Below are 26,429 nucleotides of genomic sequence, written 5' to 3'. Positions count from 1 at the left end.
CCGCATTAACAGTAAGTCCCGCGCGTCAGTCCCGCGTCCACAATAGGTCCCGCGTGTCAGTTCTGAAATCAAAACTAGTCCTGCGTGTCAGTTTCCCAATTTGTTCTTGTGATAAGGTAGCGTGCACGTGATAAGGTAGCGTGCACGTGATAAGGTATCGTGCACGTGATAAGGTAGCGTGCTCGTGATAAGGTAGCGTGCACGTGATAAGGTAGCGTGCACGTGATAAGGTAGCGTGCTCTTGATAAGGTAACGTGCACGTGATAAGGTAGCGTGCACGTGATAAGGTAGCGTGCTCGTGATAAGGTAGGTAGTTTTGGTTCTTTTTAAAACCCATTTTTCTAAAGCCAGTGTTGTATACACGTATGTAATTGTATCTTTTTTAGTTTACAAGACAAGTGCTCGTCGTGGTGTGCTCTCGACAACCGGACATTCGACAAACTACGTATTGAGCATCAATCTGCCTTCCGATCAGCCCAAGGATCACTGGGTCAACAGGGGCGTGGCTATGTTGTGTCAGCTCGATGATTGATAGGTGTCAGTCAAATATCGACCGAGAGGCCCGAGGATCACTGGGTCAACAGGGGCGTGGCCATGTTGTGTCAGCTCGATGATTGATAGGTGTCAGTCAAAGATCGACCGGCAGGCCCGAGGATCACTGGGTCAACAGGGGCGTGGCTATGTTGTGTCAGCTCAATGATTGATAGGTGTCAATCAAAGATCGACCGACAGGCCCGAGGATCACTGGGTCAACAGGGGCGTGGCTATGATGCCACGGCTTTATGATTGGCAGATGGCAATTATTAATCGACCTAACGCGATTCATTTGATTGTCATGCATTCCAAATGCACAAAACATCCATTAAGTGGTATATCACTGATAGCTAAGAAGTGCACAAGATATGAAATAAAATTCTCCTAGATATAATCTCGCATGAATGACCCATAAACATGAATTAAATTAATTTATTGTGCATACTATAAAAAATAATTATCACACAGCATCACTTAATCAGGTAGCGGCAGCCCTCTTTCACAGGGAATCTCGAATTGTAACGTAGCCTTTCAAAACACTCAATAGGGGACTAAGAGATCACGTGACCTTTCTGAGTGGCAAACTCAAAACAAAATAATCAAACAAACAAACAAAGAAATGACTGCGGCCGTCACAACAGAGAACGACAAAAAAAATATAATCTTTATAAGATAATAAACGCTTTATGACAAAGAAACGTTCTCGCTGATTCGTGAGCGCTAAATAAATCGCTTTTTGTTGCTGTTATTTTGCTGCTAAAAGCCTGAGCGCGGGTTAGTTTGCCACCAAAACAGTCACGTGATCTCTTAGTGCAAGTCACCTATTGATGTCACGTGGCAATAACAACTCCAAGAGTTGATCTCTTGCATGTTTACAGCCTTTTTTGTGTAAGTTTATGTAGGTTAGTTTTGTGTAAAGTAATAAAGAAATCGATGATCGATACAGAAGATTATATTTTTTTCTCTGAAAATGGAGTGAAGGTATAAAGGTATAGATTTTGATAAGGAATGCATAAACTGATGTTTATTATCGTACTAAAAACTATGTGATTAATATAAATTATAATGATTTTTATTGAAATTTTTGAAATTGTAAATAATGTAAATATTAATGAGAAACAGAAATAAACATGATCACTGATGATACACTATTGTTATTGTTTCTGCTTTTTGTTGTATGAGTTTTTTGTTGTGGATAAAGTCAAAAATACTAGTTGAGATTCAACATTAACCGTTTGAAAATCGAGGCGCATTTAACCGAGGGAAATTCGTGGTTTATTATCACAATGTTTCTTAACAAACATTGTTCCTACCGCCCCTGTCAAGGGTATCCAGCAACGCTAAAGTTTGTATGAATATATGGGATTCCTGAAATATCTCACAATACCTTATTTAAGAAAAAAAAATTTTCGGCAAAGATATCTCTACCAACGTCAATATGTGCAGCAAACACCGCCATCTGGATGTGGAAAAGGACTATCTTGAAAGATTTAATGGGGATGTATCGTATCATAATGTATCGTAACCCAAAGTGGTTCATGGGTAACATAAATGGCTGAATCCTGGTCTCGGAACGCCGTGTGAACTCTTAGAGGTACACAAACAAGAATGCTAAAGCTTTCTTAACCTGTGTTTGACTTTATTTACGCTTGTTTTATCATGTATTTGATACCCACGAACCACTGCGGGTTACGATACATAGATTTTCCGAGTGTAACTTTATTTGAAATAGGTCTGTACATTCCAGCGATATTATCTCCTATGAACAATAGTTCACTGAATAGTCTTATCTAACAGAATTTCTTGCAAATCACTTTCGATTTCCTGGAAATTTGGCCTTTGATCAGGGACTGTTGCCCAGCAACGCTCCATCAAATTCCAGCAAGGACCCATAAAGCGGTCCAGTCTCTCCGGCTTTCGGTCTTCCAGCGCATTTCTCACTAACATAATTATAGGAATGGGATGGAGCGCAATGTTCCTGGGTTGGTTTCCTTGTCCTTCGCACACGCGCCACATTAAAATACCAAAGGCATAGACGTCAACAGATTTGTTATAGTTCTGTTTCACCATTTCCGGGGCCATAGATGTTGGTGTACCAACAAGTGAGTTCTCCATCACTCCCTCCGCCTTGCACAGGCCGAAATCGGTCAGGCTTCCTTGGGATTTCTCATCCACCTTGAAAAGGTGTGGTATAGCATTAATCCCAGAAATATAAGCATATAAATTAAAGCATATTTATAATTCAGGAAATACTTGTTTCCAACAGTAAAAAGCCAAAATTACAAGAACAATTTTACATTTTTTTTTACTGTCAGGCTTATGCGGAAGTGGAACTTGACAAATGTTAGGAGCTTTGCTTGGATAGATAATGGGCACGAATGTATAAGGTGTAAGGGACTGAACAATCGTATTGTCTGATCATTATTTTTAAACTTTTCATTAATCATTCATTTTTTTCGCGCGGGATCAAAACAGGAACACATGCATTAAGACACTTGGTCGACTGTATCTCCTCGCCTCTCAATTAAGAAATTTCTGAGGAAGACCCTCCAGGCGAAGCATTCGTAATCAAAACCTACCAAACTACCACCCACTTATTTTCTCTTAGTCACAGTCGCACCATCTTAAAACAGTTTTTTTACTATATTTACAAAATCTAACCGAAAATAGCTAGGATGATAAAACGGCGTCAAGACTCTTACGACAATTATCGCGTACAACTTAGTAAGACTTTCCTTTTCTACATTAGATTCATCATTGGGAGACAAGTAATATAACGAAATCTCGAAATAACTATATAAATTTTTTTTATCGCGCACAACTTAGTACGACTTATCTCCTTGTTCTTACCAGCACGTTCTGCAGCTTGACATCCCGATGAATGAGGTCAAGACTGTGCAAATATTTCAAAGCTCGAGCGACGTCCAGTAGAATCTCAAGACGCTTGCGCAAGGACGTCAACCTGGGTAGAGCTCGGTGAAGGTCAGAAGCCATCCTTTCGCTCACAATCAGTACCTTGATGCTATTACACAGGCCAGGCTGGATGACGGTACACACTAGGGGAAGGATATTTGGGTGGCAAATATTCCTAAAGGTATCGAAAGCAAAAGTAAATTGCAGGCTTGTTGAGACTTTCTTCCTTTAAACTCTACTCTGAACCTCTCTACATTTGCAATTTTGCACTCCTATTGCCCTATTTCTTCCATATTTACCCGAAAATCATACTCGATTACTAAGCTGCTAGAACGTTCTGCGCCTTAAGACCACTGGGTGTCTAAACATTCTGTTCTTGACAAACTTAAGCACATCCTTCTTTAATCTTTAATCTTTAAATACAGTAATTGCCACTAGCGCGAGCTAATCCGGCAATGAGTGTAACCTCGGTTAAGCACTGTCACTAGGGGTGGTCACTGCCAGAGGGTTTATTGCGTCCCCAGTGGTTCTTTTACGTCCCTTCGGTTCAGGTTTAGTGTAGTACAGCTTGAAGAGACGGGACCTCCGGTTTAGTGTCCTTATCCGAGAAGACTGGAAACACGGGAGAATAACTTCAACTCACTTGTGACAAATTCGATTCAAGGCAGGAACCCGGAAAAAATCCCCAGTTTGAGCCAGGATTCGAACCTGGGCCACAGCGGTGAGAGGCCGACGCGCTAACACACTAGGCCACCCGTGCTTCCCCTATAACGTGCCTCTAAACTTAATACTTACTTTTTTCATAGAGAACAGAGAGCGAGTCTCATTGTTTTCAGAATTCTTGAGTAGTACATCACAGCATCGTTCAAACCCTCCATTTATGGCCTGTATACCATCTAAATAAAATATTTAATTTGACCACCCTTACTCTTACATCTACACTCTCTCCTGTACCTTAATCTTGATATCTCATGCACCCTAATCACCTACTTGTACCATGAAATTTACATATGTACCTCAACCTGTGCCTTACGCATATTTCTACCTGTAGCCTCTACTGTTCCTTAATTTATGTTTGTTTTTAAAACTCAAGAAAGAGGTAGGAAGGTAGAGAGAAATTGTCCCCTGCACATCAAAACAGTTCATCTTTACGTTGCAGTCATGGTCGTACCTATATCTCCTTCTCCGGGCCTTCAACTTCCTAGCCTCCCTCGCAGGCGTTTTTAGGCAGGCGTCGCTAGCGCCTGCGAAGGAGGCTACCAACTTCCAGGCTAGTTTTGTTCCCGTTTTTGTATCGACCTTTTATTTTTTCCTGTTTACAAAAGACCTCTACATTGATTGTCTGGACTCTGCTTAGACACTATACTCCACCTTAAAACCTTTTTAAAATCAACTTTCCTTAAATCTTTAAAAAATCTTTCCCTTTTACCATTAACTGGAGTGTGGATACCGACCTTGTAGTATGCAGCTCCAGGGTCAAATCCTTCAGGGTGTTTTCATTAGGGACTGACACCTCCTTGACAACACATGGCTTCCCTTCACGCGTTGTTATGTTTGTACACTCGTATACATTCCCCTGGGCTCCAGTCCCGATAAGTTCCCCTTTCTCTGGTTTGCCAAACTTGATTCTGTCGCTAAGACAATAGCAGAGCATCTCTAGGCTTGAAACGTCTGGGGCAAACTTCAGGATTGCTACAAAATAAACATAAGGAACCTTTTGTATGTGGTCCAAAGAAAGGAAAACAAGGGTGGTCTCACCTTGGCGCTGACTGTCCTTGAGAGTCTGTCCTTGCTTGAACACAGCCATCACCTTGTCAAGCTCGTCGTTGAATATACTGTGGCACTCATCGAAGCGTTCAAGCAGTTTCTGCATCAAATGCTCCACCAATTTAGCCACGTCTATCGCTTCAATTGCAACTGATGCTTGCCTTTCTTTCCACTCCATGTCCCCGACTTTAACTTTACCGCGTATGACGTCGAGTGGAAATTTGAAAAGCCTTTTCAGAAAATCCACCAGTCGGGTGATAATGGTCTTGGTGGCCCAAAAACGAAAATTGCTGCGAGATACCTCGTAGCAATTGACAAGCATCAAGTGAATTGTGACGCCAGCAGTAGACCGTCTACCATCGGGAAACGCCTCTTGTTCGATCTTCTTTATTCGATTTTCGAGCTCAACTAAAAACTCATCTCTATGACTGAACATCGCCATGAGTGTTGAGCTGATTCGCTGTCTAACCTTGTTGAAGACCATCTCCCAGATCTGATCACGGCATTCCGTCACCGCCTTAGCGCCGTGCACCCACCCGTTGGCTGGGATAACAAAGTCCAGCTCACTGTATTGAAAGGTTCTAGCTTCTTCCAGAACATTGGACTTGATCTCCAATATCCCGTCTGAGACAACCTCTGTAATGTCAAGGCGTTGCTTTTCAATTTGACGCAGAATGTTCTCATGCACTGTTAGCTCCTCTTGGCGAATCCGATTGATCATCACCATGGTTTCCTTCTTTCCTTGTTTCAAGAAATTCGCTTTTTTAATGAAAAAGCTAAGGCACCTTGATAACACAGAAGTTAAGGTATTGCAAGTGTTCTCCACACACGCAGTCAGACTTGACTTGGTGAAGTCGTGAAGACACGTGTGCAGGCGGTGAAAGGCATCCATGTACTCCTTAAACAAACCTTCGGAGTCGTCCCAAGCAGGATTCATTTTCATCCTCTTGTTGAATTCTCCTATCCTCCATGCGGATAGACCGTGGAAATTAGGATGTGCATCCCTCCCCCCTTCGCAAGGGATTATAAAACCTTTCTTGACCAGCTTGTCGTAAACCTTGCGTTTTTTGCTTTCCTGGACAGGCTCCGCTTGTTTGACGGATTCGTCGTTATCGTCATCGTCACTTTCTTCATCTGATGAATCCGTTTTTGCTGGCTCTATTTTACTGACCACGAAAAACACCTCCATGTCCGGGTTCTCGTCCCTAAGGCTATTGAGTCTCTTAATGTCCTACAGCAAGTGAAGTCGAATAATTAAATTACATGACAGAACCCTTACCGGGGGGGGGGGGGGGGGGGGGGAGGGGGGCGGGGGTAGGGTGGAAAGTTTTCTAGTGCCGATATCCAGACCTTACATTGATCACTACCATGAGGTTGAAATTCCGAGATTGTTGGGTGGCGTTTAAATCAATATTCTCACTGGGGGAGGGGATTTTTCCTGGAATACACATTAGGTTAAAAAAGATAATTGCAAACGCTCTTTTGATTTAATACAAATTTGATGATTTTATCAAATATACTGTTATGTAAATTTTAGCAAAGAGTACATTTTGTTTCATGCTTCGATTGCACAACCCGCTTTGTATTTTATACCCTTTTTTTCTCTTTTAATTATATATACAAGAACTTTTAATTTCAGTTAAACTTCAGGCTGGAAGTTTATTTTAAAGAGGTTCTTATCAAACAAAAAGAGTGCATAGTGTGTCGCCCTAATTACGGACGGTACCCAATTCCGGACAGTTTGCATCGAAAGCCTGTTTAAAATACACGAAGGCGAATTAAAAAAATATCATTACTACATCATACTCACGTGTACTGTAGTAATTATGTAGTTGGCGTTATCACCAGCGGAAAAATACAAGCTTATTTGAAGGTGAGTCAAACTTTTGTTCGCGTAGTTTTAAAGTTAACGGTGCAGTGAATTTAACGCTTTACATAAACCAGTTCTTTAGGTAAATTAGAGTTAAGAAAAATACCAACTTTTTTGGTGGGAATGAAGCACTGTAAAATACTATTACAACAGAATAGAAGTTCTTTGATCTCTCTACTAATTTAGAAGAATAAAAGCGTTTTGTAATCAAAGGCTCTGTGAGCCAACTCGTGAATGCAAATGTATTTTCCTAGTTATTTTCTTGTGTGCATAAAAGATACACAGGATGTACCGAACAAAGCATGAACACATCCAAGATGCTTAGAGTACATGAAACTGTCCTTATACCTTTTTTTCGTTGTCATGACACACCATGAACATTATAATTAATTATTATTATTATTATTATAAAGTAAAATGAAAAGTAAAAAAAAAAAATTCGCGCTCTCAGTGGGATTAGAACCCGGTACGCCGCGGTCATAGACAAGTGTTCGCACCGCTACACTAACGTGGCATTACTAATGGACCAGTAACTAGAACTGTTTTTATTACTAATGGTATCGTAAATGATCGAAAAGCTTTTTGCTAGCATGTCAAATTTCGATGAAGAAGCGGGGGCCATGTGTTTGTACGAGTTTTGTTTGATATTTAGTTTAGTTGATTGGAAAGAATTGTGAAAAATTAATTTGTGGAAATCAATACTCTCCTATTTTGTCCTTCGAACAGAGGCTTTTTTCTTATTACCCTGCGACCAGAGACCCAGAACCTTTGCCTTATGTTTCTAGGACTTAAAAGTTGCAGTTTTACTATACGCTCTTTCAGCACAAATTCAAACAAACAACTCGAAAACTCAGAGACGCGAATCGGCAAGTAATACAAGAAAGAGAATAAAAAGCTTTGCTAGCATTTTACTTGTTTTGTTTGCAAAATAACAACTTGAATTGGACTGAACCGTAGAAGATCGATTGTCGTCGGTGTAGAAGGCGCATGCGCACGCTCAACCCACTTGGAAGACTTTTCTGAAAATAGTATTTCCGGTTTCACTTCAGCGACAAATTCTTTTGAATTACTCACCGAAGAAGACAGCAAATTATGCCCATCAACGACGTAAATGACGAACGGCAAAATGCTTTTCATCTGATTGCGAACGAGCTCATCCAAGACATCGTTTTCGCTGGTTCCAGGAGAATCAATCACGTCGATCCCAGCTTTCAGGAAATCAACGCACAGTCCTGCTTCCACCGTAGCATTCACGCGTTTTTCATCATCTCGGTCGTCAATGTTGAGCTCTATGAATTCCCGAGGAATCTTATTGCTTTTTAATTCTCTCCTTTCAAGCTCGGTTCCATCGCGTTTCACCAAACGGACGTAGGGAGTCTCTGAGTAAGTCATACGAACGATACGAGCGGTACACGGTTGAGCCTTTGTTGGAACAACCCTAGCACCTAAGAACTCATTGATGATTGAGCTCTTACCGCAGTTGGTTTGACCGGTGACTATGAGAGCTGGCGTTTGCGTAAGGAACTTAGAAACTTTGCTGCGTTCAGCCTCGGTATAAAGACTCTCCGACAGGTTAGTAGCGATGGATTCCCCTCCCGTAACGAGCTGAATATTCTCGAGATTTATATCGCTTCCGTCAACCTGCTGTTGAGACGCCAATGTTGTTGTCATTTCTTGGACCAGTTCTTCGTGTTTCTTGTCTGCTAGACTCTTCTCTATACTTTGAAAACATTTTAAAGTGTCTTCGTGGATCTGTTGTAGGCTGGATCTGTTCCTGCGAAACTCTTTGAACACTTCTTCGAGGGACGGCATTTTCTGCTTGACTTCGGCAGACTGCTTTCGTTTTGCTTCATGGATGTCGGGAGAGTCCCAGATGCCACGCTGTAAAGGTTGCGTCACGCAATTTACGCACTTGATCTAATTTATAACAATTTTATCCCACTGTTATCTGAGTTTGACTCATGCATCCTCCTTAAAAATAAACAATCTATTTGCGATTTATTCATTGCGATTCCTCTTTTGAATCGCTCGGTTTATATGCTTTTAGTTTTCTGAGAGGTCACCTCCGTTAACGCCGGTATGTCAACATAATGCAACGGATTTTATTATTCTCAGAAAAACCGGAAAGAAATGTCATGCAAAGACAGGCAGACAAGGGGAGGGGGGGGGTTAGACCAAAGCCAAAAAAAAAAACATTCTGGCACGCAAAAATCACATGAAAATGTCTATAAATATATTTATGGATAGTATTGATTCGTGTCCAATCATGGAACGCTGACGTGCGGTTAGAACAGGCATAGAACACGGGTGGGTGGGCGGGTAAACAGCGTGCTGGCCTTAGTCACGTCTCGCCAAGCATATCCAGTATCAACCACCATTTAACCTATTACCTCCCTGCAGTTGAGCAATTCGATAATTTATTCATATTCAGTAATCTTATATACTCTGCTATAATGAATTCAGCGTGAATAGTAACCTATTCTACAATGTATCCATTGTCGCATCGTATTAAGATTGGGGATAAATTTGGCTCCCGGCAACCGTCCACTATGTCCACTCCCACTGACTTAACACATGTCGATTGGTTCCCTACTTCCCAAACTAGTCTTATTCGCCATATCAAAAACAGTATCCTTCTCCAAAAAAACTACAACCTCTTCTAAAGCGGAATAAACAAAGAAAGAACAATACCTCACTACCTGTGAAACCCCGTACGGACCCACAGAGGAGGACAGTTTTGACCCAGTACAACTGAGGGGCTGTTAAGGTAGCCTGTTTCAAAACTGTCGCCCCCCTCTGAGACCTGGAGGTAGTACACGAGTACATAGACATAGACTAAAACGAGATAATAAGGCTTGAGCTCATGCTTAATTATGTTGATTACATGCCATGTATTATCAATTCCACTCAATTCGTGTTAGCCTTATTGCTTTGGGTGTAATCTGCTCCTTAAAACTTTTTATGACACCTTGCCGCCCTTTGCCTTACTGGCTCTTAATTCGTCAAAAAAGCAATCAACTGGTCAGCGTCGAGTTGCACATAATGATATTACTTTCGCACAAACATGGGATCCCTATGGCTTCCATCGCAGCTGAGAAGGAGCTCAGTACGGATTCTCATTTTCCCGTACATGAAAAAGCTTGCATTAAGTTCTGCTCCTGTCCTGTCCCATCCCCATGTTGGTCGGTTACATGCTTCATACAAAGAATCTGCTTGACACACACTTGTCCCCGCCCTGGTATACCAGTCTTCATAAATTCACATGACAAACTCTTGCGCCGGCTTTGATGCATATAAAATAATTAAATTTCCCGACGATCCCTCGTTCCGCTTTAATAGTTATGAATCCTCAACTCGTTACACGTAATTCACATTACAAACTCTTGTTCCGCCGTACTCCGCCGTACTACACCGTAAGACTCGCGTGACAAACTTTTGTTCCGATGACACTATGCCTCTGCATCATTATATATAAACTTGCGTGACGAACTCTCGCCCCCATCATACTATACATAGTCTTGCGTGACGAACTCTCGTCGCCGCCTGTACATAATCTCGCGTGATGAACTCTTGTCCAGCCTGTACATAGGCTTACGTGACGAACTCTCGTCCCCGCCTGTACATAGCCTCGCGTGACGAACTCTCGTCCCCGCCTGTAGATAGACTCGCGTGACGAACTCTCGTCCCCGCCTGTACATAGCCTCGCATGACGAACTCTCGTCCGCGCCTGTGCATAGACTCGCGTGACGAACTCTCGTCCCCACTTGTACATAGACTCGCGTTACGAACTCTCGTCCCCGCCTGTACTTAGCCTCGCGTGACGAACTCTCGTCCCCGCCTGTACTTAGCCTCGCGTGACGAACTCTCGTCCCCGCCTGTACATAGACTCGCGTGACGAACTCTCGTCCCCGCCTGTACATAGACTCGCGTGACGAACTCTCGTCCCCGCCTGTACATAGACTCGCGTGACGAACTCTCGTCCCCGCCTGTACATAAACTTGCGTGACGAACTCTCGCCCCACCTGTACATAGACTCGCGTGACGAACTCTCGTCCCCGCCTGTACATAGACTCGCGTGACGAACTCTCGTCGCCGCCTGTACATAATCTCGCGTGATGAACTCTTGTCCAGCCTGTACATAGGCTTACGTGACGAACTCTCGTCCCTGCCATACAATACATAGATTTACGTAGCAAAATTCTTGTCTCCACATTGATGTGTTCACACCTGTACATAGACTCGCGTGACGAACTCTCGTCCCCGCCTGTACATAGACTCGCGTGACGAACTCTCGTCGCCGCCTGTACATAATCTCGCGTGACGAACTCTCGTCCCCGCCTGTACAAAGACTCGCGTGACGGACTCTCGTCCCCGCCTGTACATAGCCTCGCGTGACGAACTCTCGTCCCCGCCTGTGCATAGCCTCGCGTGACGAACTCTCGTCCCCGCCTGTACATAGACTCGCGTGACGAACTCTCGTCGCCGCCTGCCATACAATACATAGATTTACGTAGCAAAATTCTTGTCTCCACATTGATGTGTTCACAAAGGCTTGCAACACGAGCTGTCGTCCATGGTTCCCGTGCACTTGGTCTAATAATAAAGTATAATACGACAACTAAACTAGCCCTCAGACACAAAAAGAAAGAAATATTGATGCTCGTCATATAAAACGTTTACAGGAGAAAATTAATATCGAAGGAGGCACGATTAAGTACGCACGGCGACTGAGTCCATAATAAGATAACAGTGTTTGAAAATTTCTAAAAACACAAACGCAGAAAAGAGAAACCAACTTATATCACCTCCAAATCCTTCGGTTATTCTTACGACCTAGGCCTTTGGCCGCCTTGCGGGTGGTCTTGTTTCTTCTCCTGTCCGAGCACATGGGCTACCGGCTCCCCGCCCGGAACAACATTAACATCAGCTACTGCTACTAGATATTAGACTTCAGCCATCTAAATGAAACAGTATTTATAAAACAAGAAAATGATAATGGTAGACGAGTTAAAACAAAATTAATCAAAACGGTACAACAACGATATAAATTTAGAGCAGACTAAGCATTTACCGTTCACCTCGCTGCAGTTGAGCAATTCGATAATTTATTCATATTCAGTAATCTTATATACTCTGCTCTAATGTATTCAGCGTGAATAGTCTCCACGTTCCGCCGCAGGGGAACACTGCGGTATCTCACCCTTCCGGTGTTGTGAGGTAAGGCTACCTATCTATCGAGAGCTGGCATACCAATTCATTTAACACAGTCGCGGATGAGCGTATGGGATACCTGTGGCAAATACGATGTCGGCCCGCCAAGCTACGTAGAGTTTCTGACGTATTCTGTTCCCTAAAAACTTACGTGCACCCCCATAGCCTAACTCTTAGATAGAGCTTGCTGGCTTGGACTTGGAGCCGGTGGTAAGGGGGGGGAGGGGGGGGGGGTGGGATGGTTGCAACAAGGCCCGGACATAAAGATCCCTGTGGTAAAGTCACGTATGAATCGAGTTGGGGGAGGGGGGGGGGCAAAGTGAACCAAACATATATCTCGGCTTGCGTGAACTCACCCGGTTAGGGCTTGCTTACGGGTGGACCTAACGCCTCGTCCCAATACTACCGTGGGCGGTAAATCGAGGACTTCAGTCCATTATATCGCGGGGGTGCAATCGAGACCCGACTCCCATTCCATCGCGAACGGGCAAGCGATGCCCACTACTCCTACTATCGTCGGTGGATAAGCAAGACCCTATGAGTACTTTGGTTTGGCGCTTAACTTGCCACGGCGAAGGGCTAAATAAGGTCATGCTGTGCCGCACTGGCAAGCACAATCGCGGTTTCTCTCCCGCCAGGGAGAGCTTTAGGGAACAAGAGGGGCGTTAATGGGACTGCTAATAGGCACTGCTAATAGGGACAGAGAGATGAATTGAGAGTGAAGTCTGAGTGAACAATTGGTCCTCGAGACTTGCGTCACGTGGAGAATGACGGTTGATTACCAGCTGAATCACCCCAGGAGAATCCCAGCCTCAAAGGTGCTCTTCCCCTATGAGGTAAGGGGCACGGCGGGGACGTTGAAGCCCTCTTGCGACGTAAGTTGCCCATATTACGCAACGCTTCGTGCATTTGGGTGGTAGGCAGTTAGCCTACCTGTAGGCTTTCTCCACCTCCCCCTGCGGAGCGCGTTATCCAAGATGGCGGCCGTGGTATGCGAACTTCGTGTTTTCGGGGTTTTCGTGCCGGAAAAACTATCAAAGCCTACAGGTAGGCTAGCGAACTTCGTGTTTTCGGGGTTTTCGTGCCGGAAAAACTATCAAAGCCTACAGATTGGCTAGTAGGCAGTGTAATAGGCGGCTACACGGATATCGAACTCTTTCTGTAATGGTATAATGGTTATAAAACATTCAGAGTACACGCATGAGCTACCCTATGAGGCATGTGCCTGCACTTTAAGCTATTATTATTTCTGAAAATTTCACCAGTTGGTGATCGGGCATCGCGGGCTGGTAAGCAAGGGGCTATGTCTGCTAATCCCAACTTGGCGTGTTCGGGTACATTCAGTGCCAGGATACAGAGCGGCTCATTACCAGGTTTGGAACGATTTAGTCCGTGGGACAGCTGTTTACCTAGGCTCTGGTAGAAGCGTGCTGTCAGGCCAATGGTCATGCATAGTGTTTACGCCTTGTTCTTCCATGACGGCGAGGCGAATAAGTTTTTCTCAAGCAGGCGTACGGAATGTATGGTGATGGTAAACCGGATGGGTGGGGCCTGCCTGTTGGCAACAGGGCAGGTTTGCGTCCCTGGTTGATAGGAATACCTGCTGGCTACATAGCTTTTACTCCGCCGGGCTCCCTGTGGTGACCCGACCTTTTGTCTTCAAGTGCTTGTTCTACAGTGGTGCTTGTCAGTGTTTGGGGTCAGGAGGAACCATTTTCCGGTCCTCAGTCCCTCCTTTCAAGCACCAGTTTGGGCGGGGAGCTGTGGCCCGGAGGCCCGGCTCCTCGGGTGCGCTTGGTTAGGAGGTCACCAAGCTATCCGATACCTGACCCCAAACTTATCAGACGATGAGTTTAAATGTATGCTACATTAGCATAATTTAGCATAAGTTAACATCGAGGATGACCGCGCGCGCCTGGGCCCATTTCCATTCAAGCCGTGGCACGTTTGCACTCTCTTTTGAGTCCCTGCAAATTCATGACTCAGCACGGGATTCGGGGATATTTTGCCCCTCCCACCACTTTGTTACGTGGAGCGTATCTATTGGGTAAGTATATTCCACCGAAAGGTGTGACAGGTATCCCCCGGGGGGGGGGGGGGGGGGGGGGGGGGGGGGGGGGGAGCTGTGGCCCGGAGGCGGTTACCAAGCTATCCGATACCTGACCCCAAACTTATCAGACGATGAGTTTAAAATCGGTTATTTTCTTGACTCACCCTCCCACTCCCCTGGGTCTTCTGGGTAATTTTCAGCAACACTCCATAATCGAAATTACCCAAGAGACCCTATAGACGAGGTTGTGGCTCATATGGTTAGCATTTCGACATTTTCCCTCGCTAGAAATTGTTGTCGGCCCAATTGGGTCGCTCGTTTTTCTCAACTGTTTGCTTCATCCCCCACCCCCCACCATTGCCTAAGACATTTAATGAATTCTCTTTTTATCCAAAGCATTGCTCAGTGTTGTTTTTCTCGCTTATACTACAAGAACAACATCCCACGCTGTTCAACGGAAAAGGAAATAGTCGATGTTCCTGGTGTACCGGAAGCTGTTTATAAATAGCGCAACAGGGCACAACGCATCTGGTATGGGGGGTATTTATATCTCGACAAGAATGCAAGGGATATCAGACATGGGTCCTCAAACACAGATCATATATTATTTTAACAGGGTTTAAGCCATCAAATACATCAACATCCAGAATGTTTATTTATTTTTTAACACAGACGACGACGAGCATTAGCCGCAATTCTATTTTACATAATTTCTCGTGTCGAGACAAAACCCTTGCATTACATGGATTGAATACTTAAGCTGATAACACATTTCATGCTTGCTATATCTTGGTGATCTTGTAAGGGGGAAGTCTTATTCAGGCGATGTTTGACAAACGATATTTACGCGCAGATAAAAATTGCGCTCAAAATATTCCCAATGTTGTGTATCTTGTTTCACATCAACCTATTGTAAAGCCAAGTATATGGTGACTCTTCAATTGTACATTATTGACATACATCTTGTCCTAGGTTTGTTTTTTTCCCTCTCCTATGTCGAGCTATTGTTTGCCCCAGAAGTGTTAGAATAATCACTATGTCCGGGGTTTCATTCGTGTCCAATCATGGAACGCTGGCGTGCGGTAAGTTATCGGGCCAATCTAGGGTGTCTCAAATAACTTACCCAAATATCTCAGAATAATTCCTTTATTTTAATCAAATCATGAGATATTTGCATAGTACAGGGAGTATTGGGCTGGTTTTGGTATTTCTGATGAGAAATAGCGAGCTCGCACAGGAAAAGTCGTAAATCCAGTGAACAGTCAAGTCAAGTCAGGCGTAAAAGCGTGACAGCTTGTTAAGACACCCAAGTGTGTATGCCGTCGCGCTCTCAAACCGACAGCGTGTTCGCACTTCTATGCGTTCATTCCTGACCATCTTGGCCGTGTAATGGCTACTAAATACCGCTTTACAGATTACTAAAGTATTATAGAACACCATGAACAGAAAGAAACACGGCAGAAGGACATTTTACTGTCGAGAGTGGCTCTTCGAAAAGGTGCAAACCTGTCTTGAACGGCGAAAGCAACAGGAAGACCTCAGAACCAAGGGAACGTTTATTGTTGGCGGCCCAGGATCAGGAAAAACAAGCTTACTGTCTGAGCTTATCTCGCCGAGTTCCCAAGACGGGGTACAATATGAATTATCAACAAAGGTAGTGGCTTACCATTTCTGCCAAGCGCATTATTACAAATCTATATTGGTCTCCGAATTCGTCCGAACTCTTGCAGAACAGCTTTCGAACTCCGAGCCACTGAGAGCATATCGTGAAATATTCAACCAGCCACAAATCCAAGAGCATTTGATGCCGGAACAATGCGCAAGAAACCCAGATTTATCATTCAAAGAAGGTGTATTGTTACCGTTGAATTCTATCCCCCCTCCAGAAGATTGCTTTTTACTAGTTGTAGACTCCATTGATGAATCGTTCTTGCATTCGTTCGATGCTGGGGTTTTTACGGGCAGTAAGACTATCGCCGAGTTAATAGCTACACATATTGATCTTTTGCCTCCATGGCTCTTTCTAGTAATCAGCGCAAGAAAACAATCGAAAACTGTGACTAAAATGTTCACCGGTTTTCGCAAGTTGACCCTAGACGATCTTCGCAAACCCCATGTTGTTAAAGACATACAGTCGTATATTTTGAACCGGTTAGACGATGACAGTGAGCTTCGAAAACATCTCACCCGCGAAACTGCAGAGATATTTAATCAACTTCACATTAAAAGCAACGGCTGTTTCTTGTACCTCGAGAAAATTTTGGATTGTATTGAGGATGGGTGTTTTAGTATTGAGGAAGCGCAGGATATTCCAGGCACTTTGAATGGATTTTACTTATGGCTTTGTGATCACTTGTACTCAGAAGAACAATTCAATCAAATCAAACTTGTGTTAGATGTCATTCTAGCAGCGCAAAAACCCCTTAAGGAGTCAGAACTGTTTGAGGCTGTTTGGACAAGGGATACAGCACTGACACCAGAAAGATTTCAAGCAGTTCTAGACCAAATGGATCATATAATTAATGACATCCGGGGGACAAAGTGCATTTTTCACCATTCATTCGCAGAGTGGTTAATTGATGTTAAGCACTGCACACCACAATATCTTTGCTCTCCCGCGGATGGACATGCCATGCTTGCGTTACGTTGCACACAGCAAGCGAGTACGAAGAAGCATGTTGATTCGCATGAATTTGCTGTCCATTTGAGCCGAGCATCATTTAAGGATGAGTTTACAAAAGAGCATCTGGCGCTGTGGTTACTATGGAGTAAAGCGCTCAATTCAGATGACCCAATCCCATCGGAATACCCTCCCCAAGAAGCACTAAAAATTCTCCTTGATGCCGGTGTTGACTTGAGTGAATTAAACCTTGAGGAAGAGATTGTCGACTTTGGTAAAGAAACAGAAGAGTCAATCAGAGCCCTTCTAGAGAAAGGTTCCCCTGTTGATAATGTTGATGGTTCAGGGCGGACCCAGCTATGTAATGCTGCATTTAATGGCTCCAGCAATGTTGTCAGACTTTTGCTACAACATGGAGCCAATGTGAATTTTTCAGATCCGAGTGGTCAGACCCCTTTGATGCTTGCAGCAAGACAGGGTCATGGTGACATTGTCTACTTGCTTGTCAACTGCGGCAGTGATCCAAACCATGTTGCTGATGATGGGTGCACAGCGCTGCGGTTATCCGCATCAGCTGGGCATTCTGATGTGGTTTCAGTATTGTTGAAGCACCAAGCTCATGTTGACTTAGCTGATGATGACAAGCGTACAGCCCTTCGAGGTGCAGCCTGGGGTGGACATAGTGATGTGGTGCTGCAGTTGCTGCAGTATGGAGCCAACCCAAATCTCACAGACAATGAAGGGAGAACGGCCTTGATTGCCGCAGCTTATATGGGACATAAGAATGTTGTTCAAATTCTTTTAGAACATGGAGCCAAGGTCAATCATGCAGACCAGGATGGACGTACAGCCCTGGCTGTCACAGTTCTGTGTGCCTCGTCCAGTGCAGACCACACAGATGTAGTACAGCTCTTACTGGAAAATGGTGCTGATGTTGATCATCCAGATTTTGACGGCATGACGCCGTTATGTGTTGCATGTCTTGAGGGACATTATTCCATTGTTAAACTTTTATTGGAGTTTAATGCTGATGCTGGTCACTGGGATCGCAATGGACGGACACCATTATTCGCTGCTGCTGCTAGTGGTCATGTTGGTGTCGTGAAAATGCTTCTCGACAACCACAAAAGAGGTAAGCTCATTTCAATTTTCATGCATTCAAATTTTCTTTGAAAATCACGAAATTAAGAATATGGAAAAAATAAGTATAATACAAGTGATACACCTTTCAGTATTGATTTATTTTGCCATTATTCAACAGCTCAGCCAAAGGCAGCCAACACATGGAGGTCTCCTCGTGACGCCATGTTCAGGGCAGATCATAACGCCTGGTCTCCACTCATGGTGGCTGCATTCCAAGGTATGTACAGTAAAGTACTAATATATAGATTTAGGCACTGCCTAAAAGCGGAGCCAGTATTTAACACCTTTTTGTGTTGACTGATAGGGGTAGTTTTAGAGGGGATCTTGGTGTCTCTAGAATGTTTTTTTAATGAGATTAAAAATATGTCAAATTTTACTGCCATGTTATTATGAATTGTATTGGCCCCTCCAAATGGGTCAAGCAAGCACTCATTCAATAATATTAAATATGCAGTATAAAAGTTAACAAAATACTAAAACTTGGTGTGAAAAAGGCTGTCAAAGTTTTAGGTGTCACATTGATGAGAATGTTTTTTCAAAAGTCTAATGGTCAATTCTTATTTCCCTTTATAGAAGTTCCACTATGTATATTTTTATCAAAACACCATTCTAACAAGCTTTGACCTTGTGAAGAATATATCAAGGATGTAACATCATTCCAAAGATTTAGATGCCATACTGTAGTTCAGGGGCAGATCTAGCTTTTTGCCAAGGGGGGATTTGGCCCAAAAATTTTCGCCATTATTTTACCTTCGTAACAATTTTGGAGTGAAAAGATACACTGAAAATAATAAAAAAAGAAAGCTCAAGGGGAGGTTTAAACACCCTACCCCCCCCCCCCCCCATAGACCCACTACTGTAGTTTTTCTGATTATTCAGAAAAATGTGTTGAAACTAAACTCCACAAATATACCTCCTGTCATGCATTACATATTGGTGCACCCACCCATTGGCCTGTTGGTTTTAAAAACCCTGGATCCACCCATACTGGCTAATCAAAAATGAATGCAATGGAGGCAAATCCTAAATTATTACTGAAAGTGCTTAATACCAATTTCTAATTTCAAACCAAACCATGTTCATTGACCTATGTTAGGGTTAGAGAGAAATAAATATAACAAAAAGCTAATGGGGAGAAGAAAAAGGGAGAAATGAATGACTCTATTTAAAAAATGTGACTCTACTTTAAAAAATATATAACAATAATGCAATAATAGCTTAAATGAGCATATTCCTAACATTTTCCCCTTTCTCTTCACCTATAGGTTTGATATAAAACTGTTTTCTTTACAGATTTATTATTGAAAAAGCACAAGTTTGATGTTGTCTTTATATAATTTAAGTACCTTGCTCCCAAGGGGGAGGTGGGGGGGGGACTTTGAGAAACGGGAGTTTGAGAGACTGGGGTGCTCGACAGCAGAATCAATTTTAACCCTAAGGGATAGCACTAAGGGCATGGTCAACAACAATTCTTACCTCTAAGAGATAGCACATTGGGTGTAGTCAGAGGAATTTTTAACCCTGAGAGATTATTAAAAAAGCAATGCTGGTTTTAATTTGCTGACGGATCCTATATTGTTATGTTACCGACAATAAAGTCGAAAGTATTAACTGATCAGTTGACTTGTGGTTTATTGTAAAATACATTTCAAGCAATTGGGCCACCACTTAGCGTGAGACACCCTAAAAGATAGCAGAATCGGAAAAATCCTAAAACACACCCTAAGAGATAGAAGTTGGTAAGAATATTATACCATAAAAGATAGGTTGAGCACCCCCGTCTATCTTTCTGGAGAGTCCCCCCTGGACCTTGCTCTAATAAAAAACCCTTCCCCTGATAGAAGTTTCATTACTGTACACTTGTATCAAAGCTAGATTCTGACTAGCTTTGCCCTTGCAAAGAAACAAATGATGGATGCAACAGCATTCCAAAGATAGAATGATACAGTTAGATATACTTCAGGTGCCATATGGAAGATTAATATATCACTTATTACTGGTGATACCCCATCACCAAGGAAATTAAGAGAAGACAGGGAGGGAGGGAGGGGGGGGGAGGGAGGGAGAGAGAGAGAGGGAGAAGGAAGAAATTGGACTATAGCTTTAATAAAAAAAATCATCAGTAATGCAACAACTTGGTTGAGCACTCTCCTAACATTTTCCCTTTCCTCATTATCTTTAGGTTGATAGAAAAAATGTTTTCAGATCTGTATTTGCTTTAAAAGCCTATTTCACATTTACTGCTGTATCAAAGTAAGAAATTTCCTACTTTATTATCTTTAAGACATTTGCCTATTCTCATGCCTCCCAGCCTTCAGCATCAATCATGGCCCTCTGGTAGTCCTTGGTTGGTTTTACCTAAATAAAAGTGAAAACAATGGGGAAAATTCTCTTGTAACTGTAAAGTTAATATATAGTAAGTATATATAGTATATATAAGTTATTTGTAGTTATGATAATGTAAAAAAAGTTGCTGTATCTTCGAGAAGCCTAAATACACAGAATATAAAGACAGGAAAGCTCTTCTTTAGCAATAAATGACAGGATGATACTTGTCAGCCTTTATTAAATATCTCAACGCAGTCAGTATAGAGAGAACGAAGAATATCAAAGGATGTTGTTATGCTCAAATTGTTTGATTTAGACCACAAATTCTCAAAGCAAACTCTATAAACAAATGTATAAATCGAACAAGCTATGTGACATTGAAACAGTAACTAGACTACTACGTATTTCTGTTGTTAAATTCTTACTTACCGTGAGGAATATATGCCTGAACTTATAGAACGTGTAAGTATTTAAGAATTTAACATTTTCATGGCGATTGCCAGTGGAATGAAAACCACTCAAGTGCACTCCAAAATTAAAAGCCGATCGGAATTCAAGTAGATGGTATTTAAGCCAATCAAAACAGGGATAGATGACTTTGATATGACATCTTGACGTCAAACTGGTACAGTGTTTTAGCTTGAGCGATTGGTTTTGGAAAAAAAAAACACGAATAAACGAGCATTATAAAAGCACAACAATAAAAGAAAAATAACTGTGATATTCTCAATACAAACCGAGGTTCAAAACTCACATTGGCAGTGTTTTTCGTCGATTTCTGTTTGTCGCTTGTGTGGTTGTGTTCGCTTTTTTTTGTAAACTGTGAACTTGTCGACTTTCTGCTAGCAAGAAACTTGCTGACACAAGTGAATTTTTTTATAGCTGAAAACATACATAAATTCAAGGCCCTTTCTTCTCAGGATCTCCTTATAAATCTCCATAGATATAGACGTGAAGGAATGTTATTAAAATGGCAGTGTAGAGCCTCTAAGTAGTCCTCTTTTTGCTGCTGCAATGGACGGGATTCACGAACACTCTGGTAGATTTTACTATCGGCTCGTACTTCAGACAAAATGGTTCCTCAAAGATTTCAGCCCATTTAAATCCGCATATTTTCTCATTAAATACTATTTTCAATCTGCCTTTTTTTGCTGTGAACATACGAACTTTGATGGCGGTAAAAAAATAAAAATACGTAAAAATTTAAGACCGAGGGAGCCTGGGAGTTGCACAATTGACTGGATGGATGGATGGATTGTGACACCACAGGATACCTGCGCGATGACCACAAAACCAAGTCGCATAGCTATACCATATTTCTATACCTATGGAGCTCTGCGCCGCGCTGGCTCCGGTTTTAGATATAAATAGAGCTCTAGTTATTTGCACCTTTGTCATTATTTTTATTCATTTAAGACAAACATTTTATGTCAAGAAATCTCAAAATAGCTATCTTTGATCTGATAATCATTGTCACATAACCGCCAATAATTCAAATTTATTCATTGTCTGGTAATAGCATGTAGTCAATCATACCACTTTGACCAATCAGTTTCTTTGCTGTGTGCAGTCAAATAGTTTATGACAAGACAGTGAAATCCTGAAAGCTCAGATTAGCTGTTCATTCCGTTGCAAGTGTAAAATCTATATTCTTATAGATTTGCCTGGGAAGCTCGCACATTTCCCATATGCCATATTTATACAAGACCCCCTTTTCTTTGCAGCCACTGTCTTGGCTGATCACTGACCCTTTGTTTCATGGTTTCTCTATATGTTTTAAAAGAGTAAAGGAACAAAAACAAATTGCTTGTAGTATTATTTTATTAATCAAAAGAAATTATTTAATTGGAGGTCTAATAACCATAACAGGCAATCTGATTAGTTGAGGAGGGGACATACAGTTGTAGATATTTAGGAAAAAATTATATTTAAAAAGACTGAGTTTTGGTGATTGAGTGGGAAGGGGCACAACCCCTAGCTGTATATCTATGCATGCACCGCAAGCTATTTGAATCTAAGTGGTGGCCATTAAAATAGCTATTGAAATGATTAGTGTAAAAGTGTGTTAAAATAGTAAAGTACTATACAGTATTAATAATTTCCTGCTTATCCCTTACAAAATGTTCTGTACAAAAGTACAATGCAGTATTCAATTGAGCCCTCTGATTTCTGAAGAATCTGTGTGTCTCCACCATGGCTGTGTTTTCCTTGGTTTAAAATCGTGTAGCAATATATTTTCAGCAAAAAATATGTCTGATGTGTGCGGGGGAGGCAAATGGAATTATTCAGAGGTATTTTACATTTTCCCATTTTAAATTTATCTCAGCAATACAGATACTTGTGTAGTTGATTGTAGATGGGCTTGTCCCAAACAAGAAATGGATTTTGGATTTTCCAAGGTCATGCAACAACAAATTCTGCTATAAAACAACTTTTTTTATTTCACATTATACCACATTGAAGATTGAAAAACTTTTCCAAACGTCTAATAGAGATTTATTCTTTCTCATACTTGAAATATGGATAGATTGACAACATGGTAGTGCCAATCTTGACACCATTTTACAATCCAATCCTCGGCAGGACGGAAAAACCTGGAAAATGCAGAGAAAGAAGACACAATTTGTTACAAAGGCCATCGGTTCCTTGTATTCCAGAATGATTTTCAAAAGACAAATAATGTGAGGCTGAAATGCCCATACCTATTTTTTTCAGATATTTTTTCTTGACCATCATTGTACTATGTTATTGGCTCAGGGACGAAAAGCTCAACAAAAAGTTGCATCAATTAAAAAAAAGTCGCATTTGATATTTTGTTTGCTTTTACTCACTAAGTACTAGAAATTTTCCGCCTTATAAGATGTTCAATGGGCTTATCTGAAGTGTCAAGTTTTTCTGTCATGTCGCTCACCTCAAACTCACACAAAGAATCCCTTTCCATCGGCTTATTCAAGAGTAACTAACTAACATCGGATTGGATGCTTATTTCTTGCAAATAGAGGATCATTGATATTTACATTATATGTTTTTTCAGGCCACAGTCTAGTCGTAAGATGTCTCCTAGAGGCTGGTGTACGGCTTGATGACAGAGATGCCGGTGGAAAGACTGCACTGATCATTGCTGCTCAGGAAGGCCACTCTGATGTTGTCATAACTCTGCTAAACTTTGGGACCCCCATCAACCAAACAACAGACTCCGGTAACACTGCATTATACTATGCTGCAATGGAGGGCCATGAAGAAGTTGTTGAGCAGCTCTTTAAAATGGGGGCAGATGTGAACACCAAGGATACTAATGGACGGACTGCACTTTTCTCAGTGGCAGTCGAAGGCAAGGAAGCTATGGCAGCCAAGCTGCTGAAGCTAGGTGCAACTGTTGATTGTGCCGACAATGAAGGGAGGACTCCCCTACAGGCTGTCGCATGGCAAGGCTGCTACAATCTTGTGAATCTTTTTCTCAAGCACAATGCAGATGTTAATTTACCTGACAATGAGGGGCGCACTGCATTGATGTCGGCAGCCTGGCAGGGCCACGCCTCAATTATTCAGCTTATGGTAGATAAGGGTGCTCTTGTAGACATGGTGTCATTTGAGGGTGCAACCGCTTTGTGCATTGCGGCTCAGGAGGGCCATGATGAAGTCGCACAAATACTTCTAGAAAATGGTGCCAATATGAATCATGCAGATAGCTTTGGTAGGACACCCATGCAAGTTGCATCAGAAGCAGGTATGTCACCATACGTACAGTAAGCTTTCTACTATAATACAGTCCATTTAGTCCCGAAGAAGGTGCAACACTGGTCTAAGTTACATAATTCTGGCTAGACTTCATTAAGTGCAAGCCTACTTCGATCTTTTCTAAGTTAGAATTACAATGCACTGTCTCAATCCCAATGTAGAAAGCTCCATTTGAATAATGAGAAAAATTCAGAACTTATTTCTGTTCAATATTTTAGCAAAAACGCGAATGCTATTGACGTCTAGCCCATAGGCTTATTAACTGACTATTGTTACTTCTGCTTGTCCTAATAAGGCTTTTTCGCTAAAATGCGATGCACTTGTCACAATAAGGCTTTCCCCTAACAATGCATTCTGTTTGTCATAATAAGGCTTTTCCCCTAACAATGCATTCTGTTTGTCATATTAAGGCTTTTCCCCTAACAATGCATTCTGTTTGTCATATTTAGGCTTTTCCCCTAACAATGCATTCTGTTTGTCATATTTAAGGCTTTTCCCCTAACAATGCATTCTGTTTGTCATAATAAGGCGTTCCCCATAACAATGCATTCTGTTTGTCATAAGACTTTTCCCAAAACAATGTTATTTTGATCCAGGTCACAACAAGATCATGAAAGCTCTGGAGGCATACAGTGTGGTGCGCATGAATGACAACAACATCTTCACCAGCACCCTACAGCGCAAAATATCATGCACCAACACAGACAGCTCCTCAACACCAACAAGCGAGCCCCACCAGAAGGAGACAAGAGATGCAAGGAAAGAAAGCGTGTCTTCCTCCGGAAGCTCCTCCCCAGGCTCCCGCCAGGACATCCACGCACAGGGTGACCATGATGATGGCATGCTCACCCCACTTGCAATATCGGGTGAAAGGCGATACTCATCCAGTTTCCTCGAGGTCCATAATATCAACCCTAGTAAGCCAAGCTGGGGTGGCGCATGCCCTCCATACAGCTCACAAGAGGCCGTGCACCACGAGCCGCCACCTTACACAGAGCTAGCTTCGCATCTCAAGGTGAATGATGATATTGTTGCCCACCCTTCTAACTCCCCAAAGAGTCGCCGCAATCCCTTCTCAATGCTGCAGAGGGTGCGAATTAAGAGTCCCTTTGCATCAGGGTCCAGTGAGAGAAGAAGTAGAAAGTTCACAGAGCGGCGTGGCTTGTTTGCTACGAGGAAATCACAAAGTGAGGGGTACAAGACTGGGGAGAGTCAAGTAGAGATGCCTTGTACGAGTGGGTTCGCACACAGGCTGTCAGATCCGATGAGTTCTATAGAGACTGCTGTATAGAGCTGGCTGACGAGCTGTTTCTATGTCAGCCTTCATGTGCAGGGATGGATAAAGGTTGCTGGACTTCTACTATAAGCCCATCAGATGGGGTTTAGGATGCTAAGACCTCGATCATTACGTGCTCCCCTGACTGCTATACGGAGCTACAGACTGTGAAATAACAAGTAGTATCTCTAGGTAGTATCGCCAGATATGATTTGCCTCACCAAATATGGTTTAACCCTAGACATTTTAACCAGGCTTTTTAGCAGGAGGCTTATTTGCTCTTTCAGTGAACCATTCTCCCTGTATAACAAGCGCAAAGGACTGGGAAAGGACGAGACCGCGCGCTTGGGGAAAAGGATAAAGGGAAGCTAAGTTGTACAGAAAATAAAGGGGTAAACTCAAGGCCTCTTTTTACCTTTACCTTCAACACTTGCGTACAGCCAACTCACCTAGATCTCCCTCACCGTTTGCGCTTGCTACACAAGATACATTTACTGCTATGCGCCTTCCTAAGTTCGCAGTGGCACCACAAGTTCTTCGTTTGGAGCGTCCGTTTAGCGAACTTTCGTCTTGCGTGTGTTTGGTATTTTCGCTTTTACAAAATTCTGATTATTAATTGTTTTGTTTAAAGACGATTGTTGGGTATAGAAGTAGATATGGTGTATATTATTGCAAAAGAACATTATATAAATCTTATTGCTTTGGTCGAGGGCCTGGGGTACACAAAGATAATGCCGATTTTGTAATTAGTATAATGGCTAATATTAATAAAGATATGTACTATTTAAAACACGAGGAGAGATTAACTAAATGGGTGGAGTTTATTACAAAATGAATCGAGTTTATTGCAAAATGGGTCGAGTTTATTGCAAAATGGGTCATTTTGTTACAAATTGGGTCATGTTTATCACAAAATGGGTCGAGTTTATTACAAAATGGGTCGAATTTATTACAAAATTGATCAAGTTTTTTGCAAAAT

The 26,429-nt window shown here is 42.3% G+C and overlaps 3 protein-coding genes and 1 long non-coding RNA gene across 8 annotated transcripts in view; 3 read left to right on the top strand and 1 right to left on the bottom strand.

Annotated features, from left to right (window-relative positions):
• LOC5521996 (dynein axonemal heavy chain 3-like) overlaps positions 1 to 1,680 on the top strand; it is an 85,438-nt gene extending 83,758 nt beyond the window's left edge. For all 4 annotated transcript variants that reach the window (XM_048733821.1, XM_048733820.1, XM_048733819.1 and 1 more), the window contains one exon: positions 387 to 1,680. In XM_048733821.1, the coding sequence (XP_048589778.1) occupies positions 387 to 532 (146 nt within the window). In that variant the 3' untranslated portion in view covers positions 533 to 1,680. The remainder of the gene's footprint in view (positions 1 to 386) is intronic.
• On the bottom strand, positions 953 to 8,896 carry LOC5522117 (dual serine/threonine and tyrosine protein kinase). Its single transcript, XM_048733823.1, has 5 exons — positions 8,159 to 8,896; positions 5,206 to 6,445; positions 4,902 to 5,139; positions 3,385 to 3,622; positions 953 to 2,709 (listed from the first exon to the last, which is right to left on the bottom strand). The coding sequence occupies exons 1-5, from the start codon at positions 8,894 to 8,896 to the stop codon at positions 2,308 to 2,310; spliced, it is 2,856 nt and encodes a 951-aa protein (XP_048589780.1). The 3' UTR covers positions 953 to 2,307.
• Positions 8,515 to 9,333, top strand: LOC116604662. Its single transcript, XR_004291171.2, has 2 exons — positions 8,515 to 8,656; positions 8,846 to 9,333. It is a non-coding gene; the product is annotated as an uncharacterized LOC116604662 (long non-coding RNA).
• A 5,119-nt stretch (positions 9,334 to 14,452) lies between these two features.
• LOC116604658 (ankyrin repeat domain-containing protein 50-like) lies at positions 14,453 to 26,240 on the top strand. Of its 2 annotated transcripts, XM_048733240.1 has the most exons (5): positions 14,453 to 14,604; positions 14,742 to 18,097; positions 18,227 to 18,325; positions 23,471 to 24,163; positions 24,771 to 26,240. In XM_048733240.1, exons 2-5 carry the CDS (start codon positions 15,784 to 15,786, stop codon positions 25,463 to 25,465), a joined length of 3,801 nt encoding a protein of 1,266 aa, XP_048589197.1. In that variant the 5' UTR covers positions 14,453 to 14,604; positions 14,742 to 15,783; the 3' UTR covers positions 25,466 to 26,240. The 2 variants fall into 2 exon arrangements, with proteins under 2 accessions (XP_048589197.1, XP_048589196.1); XM_048733239.1 differs by having other exon boundaries at positions 14,455 to 18,097.
• The last annotated feature ends 189 nt before the right edge of the window (positions 26,241 to 26,429 follow it).

Source organism: Nematostella vectensis, chromosome 10 (assembly GCF_932526225.1).
Source record: "Nematostella vectensis chromosome 10, jaNemVect1.1, whole genome shotgun sequence".
Classification (NCBI taxonomy): domain Eukaryota; kingdom Metazoa; phylum Cnidaria; class Anthozoa; order Actiniaria; family Edwardsiidae; genus Nematostella; species Nematostella vectensis.
This window is presented reverse-complemented; position numbering and strand designations above follow the sequence as displayed.